The sequence below is a fragment of the Aythya marila genome, assembly GCF_965140915.1.
Source record: "Aythya marila genome assembly, chromosome: 1".
Lineage (NCBI taxonomy): Eukaryota > Metazoa > Chordata > Aves > Anseriformes > Anatidae > Aythya > Aythya marila.
In genome coordinates this window covers 70,156,672-70,179,475 of record NC_139042.1, presented here as the reverse complement: position 1 = coordinate 70,179,475, position 22,804 = coordinate 70,156,672, and the positions used below count along the sequence as shown (strand labels likewise).

Sequence of the window (22,804 nt, the reverse complement as noted above, 5' to 3'; positions counted from 1 at the left end):
CAGTAGTCTTTCTTCATTCCTCTCAGGCTACGGGATGCAGCTTCCTCCCCACCTGTGTGGAGGATCAGTAGCGGGTAGTAGTCTGTCGAGCACACCAGTTTGGGGAGTGTCCTGGTGATATCTGTGATCTGGGGATTCAGGTAGACTGCAGACTTCCCTATGATGAGGTTCAACTCTGCATACTGAGCCCTCTGCTTCTCTCAGAAAGGAATTGCCTACTACAATTACCCATCTTTCTTTCTTATTGGAGTCAGTCTTGAGGCATGGTGTCACTCCTCCTGTGTGTAACCTTGTAGTTAGGCCTTCCACCACACCCTCTCCTACCTCTCGTTCAAGATTGAGGGCCTCAAACCTATTCTGGAGGGGCCCCTGGGGAAGTGAGGTAGGTAGGTAGGGGGCTTGCCTGTGACACTGAACTGGGACTCGCTTCCAACCCTCATCTTCTTTTTGGTCCCCTCCCTCTGCCCAAGAGTGACAGGGCAGGGGCTCCACCACCCTCTGGGGGGGCATCCCCCGGTGCCGTTCTCTCTGGTATGCCAAAGAGTTACTCCACCAAGCAGTCTCCAGCTCACATGCTCCTTAGTCTCTCCTTAGTCTTTCCACCTGCTCCTTGATTTCTGTCACCGTGGCCAGCACACCTTGCACCTGAGAACTGGCAGTCTCCCCGCTGCCCTCTCCTGGCAGCAGCAGGCTCAGGCATTCCCTGCAGCTTGAGGCCTGAGCAGCCGTGTCTCTGGGCAGGCCACAGTCTTTTTGAAGTGAATTCTCTGCCTAGTGGACACCATGGTAGGTTTGTTGTCTCACAGACTTACCTAAATATTTGTCTCATTCTGTGCTATTTGTTTAGATTGCAGTTATTTGGCTCTTCATCTGGGCTAGTTCTTTTCCCAGTTGCCTCAGCAGATGCATAGCAGGGCAAGCTGTTTTAAGACTTGCTGCCTTTCCAAATGCATTTTTTTTGTGAAGCAGATTGTTCTTCAGAAGTCTTGCAGTCAAAATGTTTGTATGAATATTGAGAACTCATGTACATATTAAGTAACTCGTAACAGTGAGATTAAAAAAATAAAAATCCACAGTGTTGTAAAGAACATCTGTATGCCTTCTGTGAAGGTGTGGGTGTAACTAGTGTTACTGTGATCCTTAGGTGAAGATGCAGACCTGTGCAGTGAGCTGTTACAGGAGTCACTTGATGCTCTACGAGCTCTGCCAGAGGCATCCCTTTTTGATGAAGGGACTGTATCTTCTGTATGGCTAGAAGTTGTGGAAAGAGCTACTAAATTCCTAAGGTCTGTTGTGACTGGGTAAGTTTCTTCTTTAGGGTATTGCTGAAGTATCTGTTACATGGCAAACTTAAATCTCCTACCAACTGACGGCCTGAGCAGAAATAGTTTAGAAAAGAAAAACAGTTGTTTTCCATAATGTTACATCAAGCAAACAAATGGTACATAAATTGTTGAAATGACGCTCCTCAAGCATCCTTTAACTATTTAAGAAGAACCTAAACTTGAGTATTCTGAATCACCCTGTATAGACTTACCCTAAAAATACTATATCACTGTTGTAAGCTGTACCCATATGAAGAGTTTTTAGTAATGCAATGTATGTGTATGCTTTACTGAGCCTTTCCACTACAGCAATATAATACAGACTGTGCATAGGGGGACAAAATAAAGATACTCACTCTGGACTTGGAGCACTCCCTTACTTTTCCCTGTCGTTTAATAACTCTTGAGCTTACCCTTTTATGATTGTTAAATTATCTTTTGAATACTGGAACTGCATCCTTATGGTGAATATCATAAAGAATATTTAAATTATACATGTGAAAAATGTGTTTTTCATGTTCTTACCATATTTAAGAGAGCTAAGGAACAGATAGTGAAGCTTTGGGCAGTTTTAAAGCTTAGTTGCCACTTTAAAAATAACCTTTTGTGGAACGTGTCAGCTTTTGTTACATGCTTTCATTGCCAATTTTATATTCTTTAAGTTTAGTGGTTCTCGGTGTTTTGTAGATGCTTTTGTTAAGCAAATATCTATTGTTTCCAGTTATTTCTTAGCTAATGGATATTGTTTGATTTTTAAATAGAGATGTGCATGGAGCTCCCAGTACCAAAGGCCCAGGGAACATTCCGTTACAAGACCAGCACTTGGCACTTGCCATATTGCTAGAACTGGCAGTGCAGAGGGGCACGTTAAGGTGAGGAGCATGAACACTGATTTTTAACCACTGCTATTGGTTTGAATGATCAGAGCAGTGCCTGTCTTCAGTTTTCATTAGTTTTGTATAATGATTGTGGTTCAAAACATGTGGACCTTTACTGTAATGCAGTGGAGATCAAACTCTCATGTTAACTAGATTGTAAAATCCATTTTTGATATTCTGACATCTACTTAAAATGTAAAGCTGTGACATCTGGTTAAAAATAGAAAGTGAGTTGTATGGATAACCTAAAATGGTTTCCCTAAAAATGCTTATTAATGTAAGACATAATCTTCCTCTTTCAGCCAAATGTTGTCTGCAGTTATGTTGTTGCTTCAACTTTGGGATAACGGAACGAGGGAAACGGATAATGAGCGATCTGCACAGGGAACAAGTGCACCCCTTCTACCTTTGTTACAAAGGTTTCAGAGTATAATATGTAATAAAGACGTGCCCAATACTGAGGAAGAGATTCAGGTACTTACATTTGACTTAGTTGGAAGAGGCATTATCTTGGTATCAAACTTGATTTCGCTGACTAAATTAGCTACAAAATTATCCAAACAAAATTTGGATTTACTTTAGCAGTAGTATTTTCCTGATGACATATATACATGCACCATTGTTGTTTGATTTTTTTTGGCGTACATTTGAGTTCCTTGAGCTGGGAGGAGGAATTTCATAGTATGATTATAGATAAACATTGTATTCAGAGCTAATGCGTTTGTGTTAAGTTACAAATGTGACCAGTTAACTTTTCTGCACATTTGGATTGTTTTTATTTAATTTTGTAAGAAGTTAATTGAATTACAACTCTTAGTGAATATTACTGGGGTTGATAAAACACAGCAAATGAGTGTTAATGCACTTACAACTTCCTATTCACAATATGGCTGAATTTTCTCAACATAAGTGTTCGGGATTTTCCTTTACTATAAGAAAAAACATGTGCCTGTTTAAATAAGCTTCTCTTAAACTTGTGCAGATACTCAGCATATCTATAGTGTATTCTGTATCTGTATGTGTAGTGGCATGGAAATATGTTGAATATTCTTCTGACTGTTCTTTTTTCCTTTTTAGCTGCTGACTTATCCTCTGAGTCCAAATGAAAGTTTTCTAAGGTATCTGACTTTACCACAGGACAATGAGCTAGCAATTGATCTGAGGCAAACTGCAGTTGTGATCATGGCCCACTTGGATCGTCTAGCCACCCCATGTATGCCTCCACAGTGTAGCTCTCCTACATCTCATAAGGTAGCTATTCGCAGAATCAAGTTTAGTAAGATACATTTCCTAAAAGTGTAACTAGTTTTCAGTTTGGAAGAATAATGACTTTTAAGATTGTTTTGTTTTCCTTTTGATTTTCACATGGTAGCTTTGAGTTGCTTAAATTTGTCTTTGGTATCTTGTACGACATTCAGAAATCTTTCAGTCAGCCTTGGAGTACAATTCTATGGTTTGGGAACAATTCTTTCGTATCACAATATTATGGCTAATTCTGCCATGTTTCGGACTGTTCCTGTTGTTTATCAGAGAAAATTCTCAAGACCAGACTTACTAAATGTTGGCTGTCTGGCTTACTTAAAAACCAACAACAGGACAAACCAACAATCAAAAAAAAAAAAAAACAACACCGAAAAACAAAGAAACCTCTTTATATGTTAAACTTCCCATCTTGAAAGTCTACACTTCCTGTACATATTTATAGCCTATTCAGTAAAAGACTGAAAGTGATGCATGCAAGTTTTTATTTTTGATATCCTGCTAATAGACAAGACTTTTTGACCATTGACAGTAATGACTGTCAAAGATGTGAGTATATTTAGCATAGAAAAGCTTAAAAAATACAAAACCAAAAACGTTGCTGCATCTTTTTAAATTAAGTTGCATATTTCAAAACTGTACTTACAGAATTTCTTATTTTCTAGGGATCTTTGCAAGAGGTCATTGCTTGGGGTTTAATAGGTTGGAAATACTATGCTAATGTGAGTGGTCCAATTCAGTGTGAAGGACTTGCCAATCTTGGTGTTGTGCAGATTGCCTGTGCAGAGAAACGTTTTTTAATATTATCTAGGAATGGACGAGTTTATACGCAAGCATACAACAGTGATACACTGGTGAGTTTTTTGCATATTTTTGAAAATGTGTTCTATATTATTTCATTATTTCATGCAATAGTTCTGCTTTTATAATATCTTGGAAGAGCAGATGAAGACATGCTGATTTTTCTGAGCTTCTTTGTTGTTGTTTTTGAGCTTTCAGAAGTTAAACATATCTCATTCCTGTAATTTCTGTCAGGCTAGAGGTTATGAGTATTATAATACTTGATTTCATTGCTATTCTGGCCTTGGTAGCAGCTGTAGAAATCAGCAGATGTGAAAGGAATTTTAGTTCAGTGCAGCATGCTCAAACTGTGTAGTTTGTCAGACAAAACTGCACCGTAACAAACATTTGTTGCTAAGATCTTGTTTAAAATAAACACTGTTTTCATATATACTAAAGAAGTATAAGGATGGGAACAGAATAGTTGCAGAGCATCATTTTTATCAGATTTAAATAGCAATTTGGCCTTTTCTCTACTTATATCTACTTCATTAACTTAATAGATTTGACAGGTTTGATAAGCCTTGGGAAAAGTGTTCCTAGTTATTCTCTATATAGGCAAATGATGGAAAACATAAGCGATTTTAATAACTCTATTACTTTTGGTTCACAGGGACCACAGCTGGTGCAGAGTTTAGCTTCCAGAAATATCGTGAAGATTGCAGCACATTCGGATGGGCATCACTATCTTGCTTTGTCAGCAAATGGTGAAGTTTTCTCTTGGGGCTGTGGAGATGGTGGCAGACTAGGCCATGGAGATACAGTGTATGTAATAAAAAAAAAAAAAAAGTAACATTTGTCAGTGTTCTGAATTCATAGTAGAAACTATTTAGTTGTGTGTACAAACGCCCATAAGAAATATTATTGAAATGTGGCATGCTACACTGAGACCATGCGTAAAAGGTGTAATATACCCTGATCATGATTTATTAAAGGGTGCCTGTACTTTTCAATCATTGTCTGACAAATCAGGCAAGTAGGAAACGTTGTTAATAACCATATTTCTGATACTGTCCGAGCTGGTAGTTGTGACTTGTTCAGCAAGTAAACTGGCTGTTAATGCTGGCATAGTAACTGACCGTTCCTATGTATGTAGTGTTCTATGTGTTGTCATTGTGGCAAGCAATTCTTGATAATGAAATTGTCATAAAGCCCATTGCTTTGGAAGTTAATGTGTTTCTGCAAAATCCTGGTGCATGGTCTCCATACCTCAGACAGTCCCATTAACAATCAAGCGTTTTTGAAGTAGGCAGCTAAAGATTCATAACCTCAAATATTCTATTGCTATACAAAACAATACAAAATATAACGGATAATCCATTTTTAAAAATAATTTGATTTGATAATCTATTAAGTATTTCACATTTACCGTAAGCATTCCCTATTCAACTCTGTTACCAAACAAATTATGTTCTCTCTGCATATATTGTCTTTTTAATATTCCTATTTCTGCACTGATGCTGTCTGAAATACTTGTGAGTAGACAGCGTAGTAGTAGTTGCACTATTACCAGGCCTTTTGTTTGTGGTTTTATGAATCCATAGTGTATTTTCTCTAGGAACATTGATTCAGATGTCAGTGGGGTTGTCTTTACAAATGCGGTCGTGTTGCTTACATCATTCATTTTGCCCTCTGACACCCCTTACTAAACAATAACATTATTGTCCTGCTTTTATGTAGGAGCATTTTTTTACAGGGGTCCGGTGGAGGGCTATGAAGATGATTAGGGGTCTGGAGGTCCTTTTTTAAGAGGAGAGGCTGAGAGAGCTAGGGCAGGGCAGCCTGGAGAAGAGAAGACAGAGGATCTTAACAGTGTATATAAAAATCTTAAGGAAGTGTGTCAAGACAATGGGGCTGGGCTCTTTTCATTGGAGCCCAGAAAACAGGACGAGGAGCAGAGGGCACAAACTGAAACACAGGAAGTTCCTTGTGAATATGCGGAAAAACTGTCTTTACTGGGAGGGTGACAGAGCACTGGCCCCGAGAGGTTGTGAAGTCTCCTCCTCTGGAGATACTCAAAACCTTCCTGGATGCCATCCTGTGCAACGTGCTCTAGGTGACCATTCTTGGCAGGGGAGGTTGGACTAGATGACCTCCAGAGGTTCATTCCAACCTCAACCATTCTGCAGGAGCGCGTATCAATATATTTTAGGTTGTTTCTTCCCCCTGTGTTGAATTTCTGATAAGCAAGGCAGTTCCGACACAAGGGTTAGAACTGTAAATGCTACATCTGGACAAATAATGTTATAAAAGATAATATTTTTGTAGTAGGCTTAAATATTTCTGAAAACCACATCATTGATTTAATTGGAAACAGAAATCATAGTTGTCAGACATCTCTGTTGCTTTGTATGTTGTTGAACAATCTGAATTTTATTTTTGACTTACAACTCTATTTTGATATCTCAGGCTACTAATACGATTTGCAGGTAGAACTGCATCAGTTATTTTCTAACAAATATGGCACACCTTTTATTACCTACTCGTCAGATCACCCTTTGTAAAATATGTCACCTTCTCTTTAAACAGCCCTCTGGAGGAACCGAAGTTGATATCTGCTCTGTCTGGAAAGCAAGCTGGGAAACATGTTGTTCATATAGCATGTGGAAGCACTTACAGTGCAGCCATTACTGCTGAAGGAGAGCTATATACGTGGGGACGAGGAAACTATGGCAGGCTTGGTCATGGTATGTTATTTGACGTCTTAAAATCAGTTGTTTCTCAATTAGTTGTTTAGTGTTTATCTCAATCTTTTATCCAACCTACCCATAGCTGATTTGAGAAACATACATTATGAGAGGGATTGTCTTTCAAATCCACTAAGTCTCAGCTCTGTAAAAATAGGCATCTGGATGGAGAAGAATCATAGGGAATCTGCATTGTCCTGTTCCCTTCCTTGTGAAGCAAAGACAAGTGGGTGAAAATCCGCTTTTCTTGTGGGTGAAATCCATATTAGATACCTAAGAAACCATATGGGAGCTCAGTCATAATACTTAAATCTGAAAAGAAAACAGAACAACCCCCTCCACCCCAAAACAATGAAACACCCAAAACCAACCAGCCAAAACCAGAAAAACCCACCAAGCCTTCTTGGTTTTGCTGCTCACGTTATCTACTTTATATTGAAGGTTCCAGTGAAGATCAGACCATCCCAATGCTCGTCACAGGGCTGAAAGGACTCAAAGTTATTGATGTGTCATGTGGAAGTGGAGATGCTCAGACTCTTGCAGTTACTGAAAATGGTTAGTAGCAAAATATAACAGTTAAGCTTGACTTTTCTTGCTTTCATTCTAAAGATACTTATTTATATTGCAAGTACCATGGTTATTTTTAGTGGCTTTAACTCTTTAAGAATTTGAAGCTGAAATTTCATTTGGGGAAATATATATGTGCATTTATTTTGCATGTTATGTGCATGGATAACATTTCTATGTATATGTATGCAATATACTCATTTTGAATATACGTATTTATATTACCATTTGTTTGATATACATTTAAAAAAATGACAAATCTATAATAGATACACAAAACATTAAATATATGTACATCTGTATTTACATTTTATGCATCGTATAATTAAATAAACTCATGTCACAACAGCAAGATTTTTGAGGAGGGATGTTGTCTATGTTAACCCATGGGAACTGACAAAGAGAAGCTCCTTCTGGAATCCAGCTTCCTGGCATCCCTGAGCTAGATTCCCAATGCGAGAGATTCAAAACCTGAATTTCAGTGTATGAGGTTAGGCACTAAAGTCATCATTTGGAAATCAGGTATCTCTTGGAAGCGAATTATTCTATTAAAATGTAGCTGGTTATGGTGATATGCACAATTAAAAACCTGAAAGATTTCCTCATACAGGAATTTAAAACTGAGATTTCCTAATTATTTTATTCCTTGGTCCTGTTCTTGCTTATCAGAGTACCTTTGGGAATAGCTTATGAAAGGATGGAATGTAAGTGCTCTAGAATGTAAGACAAAACTTGGAGATGCTCATTCTTGAACTATTATTAAATGAAGATGCAGAATGACTTCATGATTTTTGATATTGTAGGGCTTAGATTAAGTAGTGAATATCGAAAGGCAGTGATAACAGACAATGGCAGTTTTCACTTCATTTAGTGAGATGATTTGAGTGACAAGAACTGAAAACAGAGATCAGCTTTCACAGACAATTTGACCATTCAGTGTGGAAATAGTATTGCAAGTTCTTAATAACTAAAGATCAAACTAGAGGCTTGATTTGTGGCATATTCTCTACTACATATGCTTTTAAGAAGGACTTTTTGCACAGTAATGAATTTTTGTGCATGTTATACATATATTTCTATGCTAGTTTGGTCAACATGAGAACTTTACAGATTAAGAACCACTGTTCAGAACTTTCTCATCCTTCATATGTATTTCATGAACTATTGAAAATGCATTAATAACTGATATTCCTAATTTACAATTTCAAAATTGTGCTAATTATAGAATCTCAGATTTTTTAAAAATTTGCTTGTTAGAACAGATAACTTTATTACATGAAAAAGCAGTGCAATATTTCTGTTTTTCTTTCTCTTCTTTTAAAGGCCAAGTATGGTCTTGGGGTGATGGCGATTATGGAAAGCTAGGAAGGGGAGGCAGTGATGGTTGCAAGACTCCCAAGCTGATAGAAAAACTTCAAGACCTGGACATTGTGAAAGTACGCTGTGGAAGTCAGTTCTCTATTGCTTTGACCAAAGATGGTCAGGTGTACACCTGGGGAAAAGGTGACAATCAGAGACTTGGGCATGGAACGGAAGAGCATGTTCGATATCCCAAACTTCTGGAAGGTTTGAAAGGTAATTAGCTGGAAATACTCAAAAGCTTTTTGTTGTTTTGGGAACCTTTAGCTAGGAAGTGATGATCTCAACTATACAAATGACAATACCATGTACTCTGGTGTCATATTCTATACCGTTTTCATTGTAAAAGGTAATTGTGCACATTTCCCATCATTTCTGCCTTTCCTGCCTTTAAAATTTCAGCAGACGTAGAGCTACTATGGTAAGATTACTTTAAATGCTGCTTGTCCTAGTGTTCTACTTATTCATACTGTTTTTCTCCTGTTAGGTTTGCAGGAATGCTTATTTAAAGACATGTTTTTGCATTGTCAGGAAAATATTTTTGACTAGTTTGTAACAGTGAGGGTTACTTCTTCAATGTGATAGAAACCTGAGGTTCTGGAGGGGAGGATGAGGAGAAAAACTTTCATTTCACTGTCTTTCCTAAAACAGTTGTTCATATATAAGGAATGCTCTAATAGAAAGTAACTTCTGAACTAAGGAGTATATTGTAACTTTGTAGTCCCAGTTCATGGGTGGGGAGATCTTTTAATAACCCTTTCCTGAAAAGTGATCCAAGTGGAAGGGATACAAAATAGAAGCTGTTTGTTTTGAACTTGTAGACTTTCATGTTTCTCTGTTAAGAATCTTTAAATATTCCCTTGATTTTTCTTTTACTGTACTCTTCCAATCCACTAGTAAAGCAAAGGTAAGACTATTGATGTCCATAACATGTTTACAGTTAAGTGTGAACACAGTTATAGTTAAGTATAAGCACAGTTTTCTTTCCTTCTGATATTTTTCTCTGTTAATAATTACAGTCCTTAAGTTATTTTCGATACTTTACTTTTTTACTCAGGAAAAAAAGTGATAGATGTGGCAGCTGGATCCACGCATTGTTTGGCACTGACCGAAGATAGTGAAGTGCATAGCTGGGGGAGCAATGATCAGTGTCAACATTTTGACACTTTGCGGATCACCAAACCAGAGCCTACAGCTCTCCCAGGATTGGACACAAAACATATTGTTGGAATTGCCTGCGGGCCTGCTCAGGTGAGTTTTTAATCTTTGAATTGTTAACTGCAATTTGTCTCTATATGAGACTAGTTCTGTACACTAATCGCAGTCCCTTTTTCTGTGCTTGTATGAATTCTTTTATTCCTTATTCTGAACAGATGAAGGCTTGGAAAAAAAACAAATTTCATGCAATTGTTCTGCCAAAAAGAGATGACTAGCTTTCCCTCTGAGTATTCTGAGTAGCTATATCCTCCCCACTTGCGGAGCACTTGAAGAGTTGTTTAGCTGAATGTTTACTGCAGCAAAGATAGTGAGGTATCCGGATTGGCATAATAGCACTTTGGAAGATGTGATAATGAAGTTCTTTTCTGGGATTGGTAGGGTTTTGTGTATGTTTACAGGAATGCAGGCAGAGAGTTCTCTTTTGCAGATGCGCAGATACTGCTGAAACCCATTGAATTTTGCATTTTTTTTTCTATTTATAGAGTTTTGCTTGGTCATCATGTTCCGAGTGGTCAATAGGCTTGCGTGTGCCTTTTGTGGTGGATGTTTGCCCCATGACCTTTGAGCAGCTGGACCTTCTACTGAGACAAGTGACAGAGGGAATGGATGGCTCTTCTGACTGGCCTCCCCCTCAGGAAAAGGAGTGTATGGCTGTGGCAACGTTAAACCTTCTAAGACTTCAGGTACCCTAAGTTTCTTACGCATTGAGTAGTCAGTGAGATAAATGTTTCAGTAAATTGCTTGGATGAAAATAATGGATGTAGGGTGTTTAAAAACATTTTATTTGATAAGAAAGTGAAATAAGTAGAATATCACTTCCTACTCCCTGAAATTTTGCAGCTTATGGTTGTTTTAACTTTGGCTTTCCTTACTTTAAAGCTCAGAAATATTATACCCCCCCACCCCAAAAAAAAAACACAAAAAAAACTCTTTTCTTCTCTTGACTGTATTTGAATGTCATTAAATATGTAAATGGTGTAGGCCTTGCATACTCAGTCACTCAGTAAACCCATTCTCCTAGGGATTGTAAGCATTTCTAAGAATTTTAAACAGCATTTCCAAGAGTGTGTCCTCTTCAGACTGTATCTGACACATGGTGAAGATATGTTGCTTTACCTAGCATAGTATAGGGGTGTAGAAACAGTTACTTATTCTTTAGGATAATTGAGAATTTTAGTTGAGAATTTCAGGGGATATGTTAGTAAGTTAGTTGATAATATTTGACTGTTAATTTAAATTCAGTTTATTTCAGCAAGCCAGCATTTTCCTTTAATTTTTACAAATTTACAGGTAAAATGTTTATATCTAGGTCAGTGAATTTAGTTGCTCTAGGACTGCCTTTTTTTATTCTATTTTATTTTTTTTCAGTTTTGTATGTTCTCTTAATTCAAATTTCCCATTTTTTTTTCCCTCTTTCTTGTCTTTCAGCTTCATGCTGCCATTAGTCATCAGGTGGATCCCGAATGTCTTGGCTTAGGTTTGGGCGGCATGCTGCTCAATAGCCTGAAGCAGACAGTCGTGACGTTAGCAAGCAACGCTGGTGTTCTTAACACAGTGCAGTCGGCCGCGCAAGCAGTGCTGCAGAGTGGGTGGTCTGTGTTGCTGCCAACAGCAGAGGAGCGGGCTAGGGCTCTGTCGGCACTCTTGCCCAGTGCAGGTTGGTTCTACGATGAAAAAACTCTTCGGTGCTTGCTTTTCTAGTTCATTAATAGTTTTTTTTTTTTTTTTCCTATTTTTAGTTTCAGGAAATGAGATGAATGTAAGCCCAGGCCGTAGATTTATGATTGACCTCTTGGTGGGCAGCTTGATGGCTGATGGAGGCTTAGAGTCTGCACTAAATGCTGCTATTACTGCAGAAATTCAGGTACGTTCTAACGGCTTTGCAGTTCTATACAAACAGAGGAAGGAGATGTATCAAGTGTCTTCTGAAGTTTGTGGAGCGATGTTATCCTCTGTTGACCTGAAACTTGAAGCCTCAGCTGGTGTTTGTATGGAAGTATGAATCATGTTCTCCTTTTTAGACAAGTGTTTCTTATTGTTGCCTGGAGTAATGACTTTAGCAACTGTAACAAATGTTTTTATAAAGCTCTGTAATAGCATAATTTTACAAACTGCTTTGTAACTTTCTGTGGGATTCTTAAGTTCTTCACTTCCCTGATTACACCCACACTTTTCCAGCAGAAATTTCATCTTTTTTACTTAGAATTCATTCATCTTGAATTCCTTTGCCACATCCCAAATTTCTGTAGGCTCGGTTTCAGACTGGTTCAAATGTTCATCACAGAGGATAAAAAACATTTTGTATATATTGCCTTCTTCAATACCCTCAGAGGTATAACATCCTCTTTACAGACTATTTGAAATTACTGTATTTATGTATGGCTGAGAAAGCACTAATGTGCTTTTTCCTTGTGCACTTTAATTCTTCCTAATATATTTTCTTTTTGGTTACTCTCCACTGTTGGTATATTGTGAAGTATTTGATACAGAGGAAATAGTTAATGTATTAAGTTTTGCTTTATGCATTAGTGTTAGTAATTAGTATTTTTTGTTGCATTTAAAGACATGCAAGACCTATTCTTAGCCAACTCTACTATGGTATGTCTACATTATAGTGTAGGTCTGAGATGCCTGAGCTGGCTTTAGATACGTGCTGAAAGTGATCTACTTGACAGCATACAGCACTGCATAGGGTAACTTCAGTTCCCTAAAAACAAGGTGAATTAATCATAGAGAACTCCTACGGAGTCTATAGTTCCGTAGCAAATCAAACCCAGCTTCTGCAGCAGACTGGATTCATTACTTTTATAAATACAGAGTAAACACACCTTCGCTTGTAAACCATGCAGTAGCTTCTGTCATGGTAAAGCAAATAGAACAGAAATAAATTGTTAACGTGGTTTGGTGGAAGCAGAATTTGGAGTTTGTCTTGCTTTGTTTCTCCCTCCCTTTGTTTCTCCTTCTTTGTACATTATAATTATTAAAAAAATAAACAAATCCCATATAGTCCTTTTGGAATATACAGTATATATTTCTATATAGGTAAAAGTAACTCTTTTGTTTTCATGAAAACTTATTTTACTTTAGCAAAATATTTCACCATGACAGTGGAAGTTTGGGCATTTTCTTAATTGTGTTCTTTATTTTTAGGATATTGAAGCAAAAAAAGAGGCACAGAAAGAAAAAGAAATTGATGAGCAAGAAGCAAATGCATCAACGCTTCACAGGAGTAGAACTCCATTGGACAAAGACCTTATTAATACTGGAATCTATGAATCTGCAGGAAAACAAAGTTTACCATTAGTTCAGTTAATTCAGCAGTTACTAAGGTAATTACATCAAATTTCATTTATTTTTGCATGGAAAATCTGTTAGAGAAATATTTTACAAACTAGTCAAATACAAGATAGCTAATTTTAGTTTGCAAATGCAGTCTTCATTCTAGAATTCTAGCTCCACAGAATTCAAAGCACTGAACATTTTTCTGGTTTATATTTACCTCTGCCGTTTTATGTGGGTAAGAAGTAAAGTTTTCTAGTTAATTACCTGATTTTAGGAAGATTTATTACTTTAGCAGGAACGTCAGCGCAAATTTATTTAGAACTAAATGTTCTGCATCGGGGAGACCAATACTCTTTAAGTGGGGAAGACACCTGAATTTTAGATTCTTGACACCGAGAAAGCTGCGAATACATGATTAATAAGGTGCTGAGAACAAAGCTTCTTTATGCCAGCTACAACAGTTTAACGTATGGTAGGAAGAAATGATGAGCTTACTAAGAAACTTAATGTGCTTTTTCAATTAAGTGTAATGCTTACCACGTAATATAATCAGTACTGAGAGTCTTCTGAACTAGATAGTGTCATGACTGTTAAAATAGTCAGGTTATGTTTTTGTAGTGAGCGATGACAAAGATTGGTGTATTTTAAATACCTCCACAAAGGAAGCCTGACTTTTTGGGTACTATGATGCAAACAAAGTAACAACGTCCTACAAGGCAACTTTGCATAGGTTTGTGAGAAGTTCCAGCAGAAGCTTAACTTGTGTTTCTTTGGCCTGTCTTCACTGTGAACTCTTTTAAATTCTTCACAATGTTTGTATACCAATTAGGAACATCGCTTCACAGACGATAGCCAAACTAAAAGATGTCTCTCGTCGCATTTCTTCTTGCATGGACCATGAGCTTTATAGCAAAGAGAGATCTGCTTCTCTGGACCTGTTGCTCCGTTTTCAGCGTCTACTTGTTAGTAAACTTTATCCAGGAGATTGTGTTGGGCAGGTCCCTAATACATACAGTAAGTTATCCTAAAAAATATGTTCCCCCTCCCCAAAGCACTTCTGTAACACATCTTTTGCAAGATTGTAGTTTCATGTTTTAATTTATCTTCTTTCATTTGTTAGTCTAGCTGTTGACTTCTGAGAAGTGTTTGGAAGTAGTTTCTTTAAATTGTTTTCTGTAAAAGAAAATGCCTCTTTGGAAGGCAGTAGGATCTAGATCATACAGTTTTAAAACTCTTGAGAGTTTTAGAAAAATATTTCTTTATTCAGTGTTAATACCGAGTGGCTGTGTTTCAGAAGAGTTTGTCAGCTTTTGAAGACTTTCTTAAACGTGACTGTGATGGTTTTCTGTGCTTTTCCTGCTTTTTATACAGGTCCCGACCTCTTAGGTGTTGGCTCTTTACTGAAGAAATACACTGCTCTTCTGTGCACGCACATCAGTGATATACTTCCTGTGGCAACCAGCATCGCTTCTGCTAGTCATAGGCATTTTGCAGAGGTATCTCATGTTGTAGATGGAGATTTAACAGGTAGGTTTTTATTTATTGTCCCCCTGTCGTTCCCTTCCACAAACCAATAAAATGTTCTTGGAAGTGTTAAATGAGTGAAAAAGAATCTACTTAATATTTTGGTTGGTGTGAGAGAGAGGGGACAAAGTTGATGTAGAGAAGAAAAGAGCTTTGTACTGAAGAAGTAATGGAAAGTAGAATGTGTTGCTTGGTGATTTACTTCTGTGAAGCTATTACCCCAAGTCTTTAATTAAATCTGAATATTGGCTCTGTTTTTTTTTGTGTTTTAGGCATTCTTCTTCCAGAACTGGTGGTTTCTATAGTGCTGCTACTCAGTAAAAATGCTGGATTAATGCAGGAAGCTGGTGCTATCCCTCTGCTGGCTGGCTTGCTAGAACATCTAGATAGGTTTAACCATTTAGCCCCTGGGAAGGAAAGAGATGACAACGAGGATCTAGCATGGCCAGGAATAATGGGTATGTGCCTGAAGCATCTGTACCAACTTATTTATATTTTCATAAAGTAGCTATGTAAAAACAATGACTATTCGTATGAACACTTCTTGGGAAGGGAATTGTGTTTTACAGGACAAATTTTTATTAACCAGTATACAGAATTTACTAGCAGAAATACTGCTGTATTTCTTAAGGAAGTAAATTCTTAAGGAAGTTACTTGTAAAGGTAGGATTAAGCAGAGTATAAATGCAGCTTTTCAGAGAAGTAGTGCACTTTATGTAGTGTTTTGCATAAGTTGCAACATCCATTTAATTTTTCCATTTTGAGAGTTTAAAGTTACAGTGAATACACGAGTACTACTTCTATGCATTTTGTTACTAATTCTGTTGGCATTTCATAACAGGCTGTCTCTGGGGTGAGAAGAGAAGCAGAAAACATGCATTTCTAACTGAGCTTTTAACTGGTGGAGGGAGGAATGAAACACATGGTCAGCATAATCAAACAGAGTGAAATGTCACACTGATAGTGTGTTGGGGAGAACAAAAGCTATATGAAAATTCAGTTAGTGGTCTAAAAGAACAAAGTGAGATGGAGATGCCCACGTGAAAACCTTACTTTGATCTTTCTTGCCTAAATGAAATTACATTTGTTTTGAAATAGTGTATTGATATGTAGATTGGAAGACTTTCCGCATGTGTAAGTAACTGCCTTTTTAAATAAAAACGTGGACTTAAACTGAAATTAAATAAAAATCCAATGTCTTGCAGGCAAGCATGTAGTAAAACTGAAGTAATTTTAAGGGAGAACCAAACAGCAGTAGTCTGCTAGAATAGTTGTACTGCTCTACCTCCAAACAAAACAGCTGTGTAGTTGGGTAATGTCAGGTCTATTGCAAGGTGACATTGAAGATTACTGCATAAAAGAATACAGCATTTAGACAACGGAATTGCATGCTGTGTATAGTGGGAAACATCGATATTGAAATCAATTTTGACTTCTAAGCATGTCAAAAGGCAAAGAGCCTTTGAATAGAAGTGAAGAATTCAGTTATGTGACTGTTAAAAGGATGTCCAGAGAAACTTTGCTTTTTCTATTTCTGTTAATAAATTCTCTATTCTTTTTTATACCTGTAGGTTCATTTTTTACTGGCCAGAGTTGCAGAAATAATGAGGAGGTGACGCTTATACGTAAAGCCGATCTAGAGAACCACAACAAAGATGGAGGATTTTGGACAGTAATCGATGGGAAAGTGTATGATATAAAGGACTTTCAGACCCAGTCTTTAACTGGCAATAGTATACTTGGTGAGAATTAGCATCTGAATTAAATGCACAAATTACTTCTGTTTAAAAATAGATGGCATAAACAGGCTTTTAGATGCTATTCTGACTACCTCATTCTCTCATTAGCTCAGTTTGCAGGTGAGGACCCAGTTGTTGCTTTGGAAGCTGCTTTGCAGTTTGAAGACACAAGGGAGTCAATGCATGCCTTCTGTGTTGGCCAGTATATGGAGGTAAAAATGTTATAATAGATGCACGCTCTCTTAAGTAAAGTACTGCTTTCTTTCCAAAATCCTTGTTGGAGCTCAAATTCTAGCTTTCAACTCATCTTTCTTTTTCCCAGCCCGACCAGGAAGTGATTACAACACCAGATCTCAGTACTTTGTCATCACCTCTAATCGACACAGAAAGAAATTTGGGTCTTCTCCTTGGACTGCATGCTTCCTACCTGGCAATGAGTACACCACTTTCTCCTCTGGAAGTTGAATGTGCCAGTAAGCAAAACTTCATGTTGCATTTGTCAAAGCACACCAGAAAAGGCCAAACTAACAGAACATCTTCAGTTCTTCAGAGGACAGTAAAACTGAAGTTCTGTATTCCTGATGTTAATTACCACACTCAACGAGGCCAAAGAATTTAGCAAGATTTAGATAGGAATTATAATATAATTTTGAACAATTGCATATTCAGAATTTTGTAATATACAAGGTATAGAGAATTTTCAAAGAGAAGGATATCTAACTGGTAACTATATAGCACAGTTAACTCACAGTGGAGTACTCCAATAAGAGTGCCTGAAGTATCTGGTGCTGGATTCTTCCATGTTGAATACCATTATTTTGTGAATAGAGGATATGATTCCATGTTAATCCCAGAAAAATGGCTAAGGCCTTCTCATCTGTAAACAGGTGGTGACTGCCCTGTTACTTGATTGTTTCTTAGTTGTAGATTCCTTTTTCAGTTGAAAAATGTTCCAGCAAATGGAAGAGTTGCTGAAACTTCTGTTTGGAGCTGTGTATGCATTTCGTTTCCAGGATTTGTTGAGTCTCAATAGCTTAAGCTTTCATCAGAATACAGATTTGTGTCTTCTTTATTTTAGAATGGTTGAAGTCATCTATCTTTTCTGGAGGCTTGCAAACTAGTCAGATTCACTACAGTTACAACGAGGAAAAAGATGAAGACCACTGCAGTTCACCCGGGAACACAACCCCAAACAAATCAAAACTATATTCACATCGATTAACTCTGAGTGACCATTCACAACCCTTTCTCCAAGCTATTGCAGATAATAATATTCAGGATCATACTGTGAAGGTAAGCCCTCAATTGTTCTGTTTAAAAAATAAAATTGCTGAAGACGTAGTGGTGGCATGAAGCAGTTTTGTTGGTGCAGATCCTCCAAAAGTTACAGCAGAGCAATTCTGAAATAACTTTTTCTATTGTCTCTGTGAAAGGAATGATTGAATACTATTAATGGATAAGAATTAACTTGATATCATAACAGTACAGTTTTTTCTTTTGAATTTTGGAGTGTAGAACTAAGTATTTTAAGTGTATTCTTACAGAACAAATAACAAATGCATTACTTGTGATATCAGGCTTCAGTAGTATTGACAGACTGTGCTCACTTCCAGTTATCCAGAGATAACAGTAGCTTCATTACCTGTAGCTGTGTTAGTCTTTTTACAAGATGAATGATACAAAGTGTTTTTTGTAGTATTGGGTTGTAATTACCATGTATTTAAGTAGTTGTGTACTGTGTGGTGTCTCTGATTTCTGAGTACTATCTAGGTCAGGTTGTGTAAACCAGTTATTTAAATGCTGGCTGGAGTATTTTGAATCCTTTTGATTGTATTTAAAAACAAAGCTAAATAGTGGCCTTTTTGTGTTTTTGTAGGACTTCTTGTGTCAAATAGAGAGATATTGTAAACAGTGTCACTTAACGACACCAATCACATTCCCTCCTGAACATCCTGTGGAAGAAGTAGGACGTTTGTTATTATGTTGTCTTCTGAAGCATGAAGATTTGGGTAGGTAGGCTTGTGGTGTAGCTGTTCCAGAATACGTTTTGTACTGGTTTAAACTCTACTACTCATGATTTTGGAAATGCATGTTCAGAAATTGTCTTTTCCCATTAAGGTCACGTGGCATTGTCTCTTGTTCATCCTGGTACCCTTGGAGTTGACCAGGTAAAACATAAAACCTTACCAAAATCCGTAGTGGATGTGTGTCGTGTTGTCTACCAAGCAAAATGCTCACTGATTAAGGTAAGTCTTTTACGTACTGACATTTGGATTATTTATATTGTTTTATTTAAAAAGTTGCTTATTCTTTTTTTTTTTTTTTTTAATTGTATACCTCATAGTGATTTAATCTTTCAATGTCTTTTATAGACCCATCAAGAACAAGGGCGTTCTTACAAGGAAGTTTGTGCTCCTGTCATTGAGCGTTTGAGATTCTTATTCAATGAGCTACGTCCTGCAGTTTGCAATGATCTCTCTATAATGTCTAAATTTAAACTTCTGAGCTCCTTGCCCCGATGGCGGAGAGTAGTTCAGAAAATAATTAGAGAAAAAAGGAAAAAGAGAGGTAAGGCAACATTAATATTGTTTTTTATTTGAAAGAGGGAAAATTAAGCTCATTCTAAAGTTTACTGCTCTTTTGTTAGCTGAAACGTCAAAACCTTGCTTTCTGTTACATTTCCATGATTTCAAAACCAATGGTTATACATCAGTTCCCAGGGCAAAGGCAGGCAGATGAGGGAGACAAGCTTAGGTGAGGCATGCTTCTTTGAGTTCCGGCATATTAAAATTGCTGGTCCTGAATTGGTTTTAGTGCAGCTTAACCAGAAGTGATATCTTATTAAAAATCATGTTGTATTAAAGCAATGTGGTCAAACATTCAACTGTTCAACTGGAAAGCAATTGTGTGATGAACACTCAGGTGCTTTTGAAGTTTGCCTTAAAGATATAAGCATATTGCAGATACTACCAGAGCTAATTTTGTAGTAGCTACACCTAGAGTTTACTGAAGTACCCTTCCATTTTATCCCTGGCAGATCTTAAATGTTCTGTATGCTCAGGTTATCTTGCAAACCTAAAAATATCAAGCCTAAAAATATGATACTGTAAATGTTACCAGGTTACACAAAGGAGTAACTTTTTATTTTTAGTGCCAAAAAAATCGGAATCTGCTGATGTAGAAGAATCCAAAATTGGAAATGAGGAGAGTGATTTAGAAGAAACCTGCGTTGTACCTCACAGTCCTGTACCTATAGATAAAAGGCCCATACCAATCAAATCACCTAAGGTAGGATATCGGATAAATCAACCTTATAAATAAAAAGAAGAAGAGAAAGAAATATTAGTTAAAGCGATGATTGCAATAAATTGACAATATTCTAATAGTGTTGTTTGGGATATGTGACTAAGTATGGCACACTGATTTAGTGAAACTTAGAATAATTCATAAAAATAATCTGTTGTATTATACTACATGCATATTTAGCATATGTAAAGATATACCTTCTCAAATTATAAGATTATTGATAACTTAGTGTTCAAATAAGGCTTCATTTCAGCATAAAATTATGATGACTTACTACTTTTTTGAATAGTAATGCATTTGAAATTGTATGTAGCAATTGTAAACAAGATAATAAATTAGAAATAACGTTAAATTCTTCACTGTCTTTGAAGACCTTTTTTCCGGGTTTATGTGAAATAACTTGTTTTCAGTAATTTAACTTGGTTTAACATGCTACTTTCTTGTTTCACAGGATAAGTGGCAGCCAATTTTGAGTACAGTTACAGGTGTCCACAAGTACAAATGGCTGAAACAAAATGTCCAAGGCCTGTATCCGCAGTCTGCCCTCCTTAACACCATTGTTGAATTTGCACTTAAAGAAGAGCCGGTGGATGTTGAAAAAATGAGGAAATGTTTATTAAAGCAGGTAAAGTGGATGAAAATGGGCATTGACATGTTAGCAATTTACATAAGTATTTACATTTTTTTTTTTTACCTTTTGCAGCTGGAAAGAGCAGAAGTTCGTCTGGAGGGAATAGATACTATTCTGAAATTGGCAACAAAGAATTTTTTGCTCCCATCTGTGCAGTATGCTATGTTCTGTGGATGGCAGAGGCTTATTCCAGAAGGAGCTAATATAGGGTAAAACTTTATTTTTAATTTTCCTTTCACAATTCTATATTGAGGGGAAAAAATACTTACCTTTTGCTTGTTGTTTTTGTTATGTGAAGGGAACCTCTTACCGACTGCTTGAAGGATGTTGATCTCATCCCACCTTTTAACAGAATGCTCCTAGAAGTAACTTTTGGAAAGTTATATGCATGGGCTATTCAGAACGTCCGGAACATCTTGTTAGATGCCAATGCGAAATTTAAGGAATTAGGTGAATACTTTTTTCTTCTTGCTGTTGGCTGGGGAGAAAGGTGTTTTAAACTAACATCATTACATTCTTTGAAGTTCCCAGTAATTGGAATTCTAAAATTAATTCCCTTGCTTTGTGCTAAGAAATATTTTGACCTTCTTTCTCTGTATTGTCTGTTGTCTCCTCACCTCCAACTCACTCTTCAGTGTTTGAGAATGTTGCTGGTTTTCCAGCAACAGGTGATTTGATTATTCATTAGTGACATTTTAACATTAAAATCTAAGATGTAAGAAGTTCTTGGAAGTTTGGCTTGTAAATTCTTAAAGCCAAGTGTGGAATCAAGACATATTTTAAGCCAACATTCAAATAAATTTGTACTTTATTGTTGCTTATATTTTACTGTAGCTTCCTAAGTGTCAACTGACTATGTTACTTATATTCCTTCTGAATTAGGTGTGCAGCCTGTTCCTCTGCAAACAATTACTAATGAGAATCCAGCAGGACCAAGTCTTGGAACTATTCCACAAGCACGTTTCCTGCTGGTTATGCTCAACATGTTGACATTGCAGCATGGTGCTAATAACTTGAGCCTGCTCCTCAACTCTGGCATGCTAGCATTGACACAAACGGCACTGCGGCTGATAGGTACGAAGTCTGAGTCTGGTTCTGTTTTGTTGGGAAGAAACCAAATTTACATGTTGGTGTACCCAAATTACGGAATGACTTTGCTACTTAAAAGTAGTACTTTAAGCTGTTCACCTTTAATCCTACTACCCCCCTCCCCCCACCCTCGAAAGAAAAGAAAAGAAAAAAGAAAATGAACTGTAAATATGATTGAGAGGGAAGTCAGTTTGATTACGGCCTTTATTCAGTTGTGATTTTTTTCCGTAAGCTTTTGCCTTGGTCCTTATTTGCAATACTTTGGAAGTGACAATACACCCAATACATTGTTACATCTGCTCTACTTATTAAAACCCTTCCCAGTCTGTATATTTAAGCTGGAAGCTTCCCTTGTTAAATTTTTTACAAAAAAACAAATGTGGTCTTTTGACCTGATTCTTTTTCCTGCTTTTTTAAAATTGGTTTTCCTAGACAATATGAAATACTCATTATTTTACTTAACTTGAGTTTTCATATGAAGTTTTTCCCAAAAAAGTTCTGTTTGTACAATGACTTAGCTATTGGCCTCATCATTATAACATCACTTACTTTTTCAACATGAATCATTGTGCATTTAAAATCATTACATCCCAGTTCTCTAAAAAGCTCAGGTGTGTTTCCTATTTATTATTTCATGCTACAAACCTGATGTGCTGCAAGGTTTAAGTGTGACAGAGGTACTTATAAAAAAAAAAAAAAAATGAAGCTGTTATTAATTTTTGTGTGGCATCTGTTTTTCTTTTTTTAATTTTAGGGCCTAGTTCTGATAACATTGAAGAAGATATGATTGCTTCTTCTCATGGAGCTTCTGCCACGGTCCTAGAAGAGTCAAGAAAAGAAACTACACCAGTTCAGCTCCCTGTTTCTGGACCAGAGCTGGCAGCCATGATGAAAATTGGTACCAGAGTGGTGAGAGGGGTAGACTGGAAATGGGGTGATCAGGTACAACTTATTCCATACAGGTTTGAGTGTGTTAAAATCTAAAGTTTGTGATTTTTTAATTTTTAAATGTTAAAGGTAATTTTATGTTTTCAAGACTTGGAGAGTTAACATAAAATAGATTAAGTATTTGTTTAATTTTGGTTTTGGAGATGAAAAT

General features: G+C 36.9%; 1 protein-coding gene across 4 annotated transcripts in view; it reads left to right on the top strand.

The window, feature by feature from the left end:
* Positions 1–22,804, top strand: part of HERC2 (HECT and RLD domain containing E3 ubiquitin protein ligase 2) — a 110,618-nt gene that overhangs the window by 27,837 nt on the left and 59,977 nt on the right. For 3 of the 4 annotated variants that reach the window (XM_082773915.1, XM_082773912.1, XM_082773913.1), the window contains exons 7-36: positions 1,145–1,301; positions 2,087–2,197; positions 2,506–2,677; positions 3,281–3,454; positions 4,129–4,317; positions 4,917–5,068; positions 6,833–6,990; positions 7,432–7,545; positions 8,881–9,132; positions 9,974–10,167; positions 10,617–10,817; positions 11,563–11,791; positions 11,874–11,998; positions 13,285–13,463; positions 14,246–14,430; positions 14,788–14,943; positions 15,213–15,398; positions 16,512–16,682; positions 16,788–16,891; positions 17,002–17,152; positions 17,758–17,972; positions 18,556–18,688; positions 18,798–18,925; positions 19,052–19,247; positions 19,831–19,967; positions 20,437–20,610; positions 20,689–20,825; positions 20,915–21,066; positions 21,499–21,690; positions 22,460–22,647. In XM_082773915.1, the coding sequence (XP_082630041.1) occupies positions 1,145–1,301; positions 2,087–2,197; positions 2,506–2,677; positions 3,281–3,454; positions 4,129–4,317; positions 4,917–5,068; positions 6,833–6,990; positions 7,432–7,545; positions 8,881–9,132; positions 9,974–10,167; positions 10,617–10,817; positions 11,563–11,791; positions 11,874–11,998; positions 13,285–13,463; positions 14,246–14,430; positions 14,788–14,943; positions 15,213–15,398; positions 16,512–16,682; positions 16,788–16,891; positions 17,002–17,152; positions 17,758–17,972; positions 18,556–18,688; positions 18,798–18,925; positions 19,052–19,247; positions 19,831–19,967; positions 20,437–20,610; positions 20,689–20,825; positions 20,915–21,066; positions 21,499–21,690; positions 22,460–22,647 (5,012 nt within the window). The remainder of the gene's footprint in view (positions 1–1,144; positions 1,302–2,086; positions 2,198–2,505; positions 2,678–3,280; positions 3,455–4,128; positions 4,318–4,916; positions 5,069–6,832; positions 6,991–7,431; positions 7,546–8,880; positions 9,133–9,973; positions 10,168–10,616; positions 10,818–11,562; positions 11,792–11,873; positions 11,999–13,284; positions 13,464–14,245; positions 14,431–14,787; positions 14,944–15,212; positions 15,399–16,511; positions 16,683–16,787; positions 16,892–17,001; positions 17,153–17,757; positions 17,973–18,555; positions 18,689–18,797; positions 18,926–19,051; positions 19,248–19,830; positions 19,968–20,436; positions 20,611–20,688; positions 20,826–20,914; positions 21,067–21,498; positions 21,691–22,459; positions 22,648–22,804) is intronic. The other variant, XM_082773914.1, reaches the window with a different exon arrangement.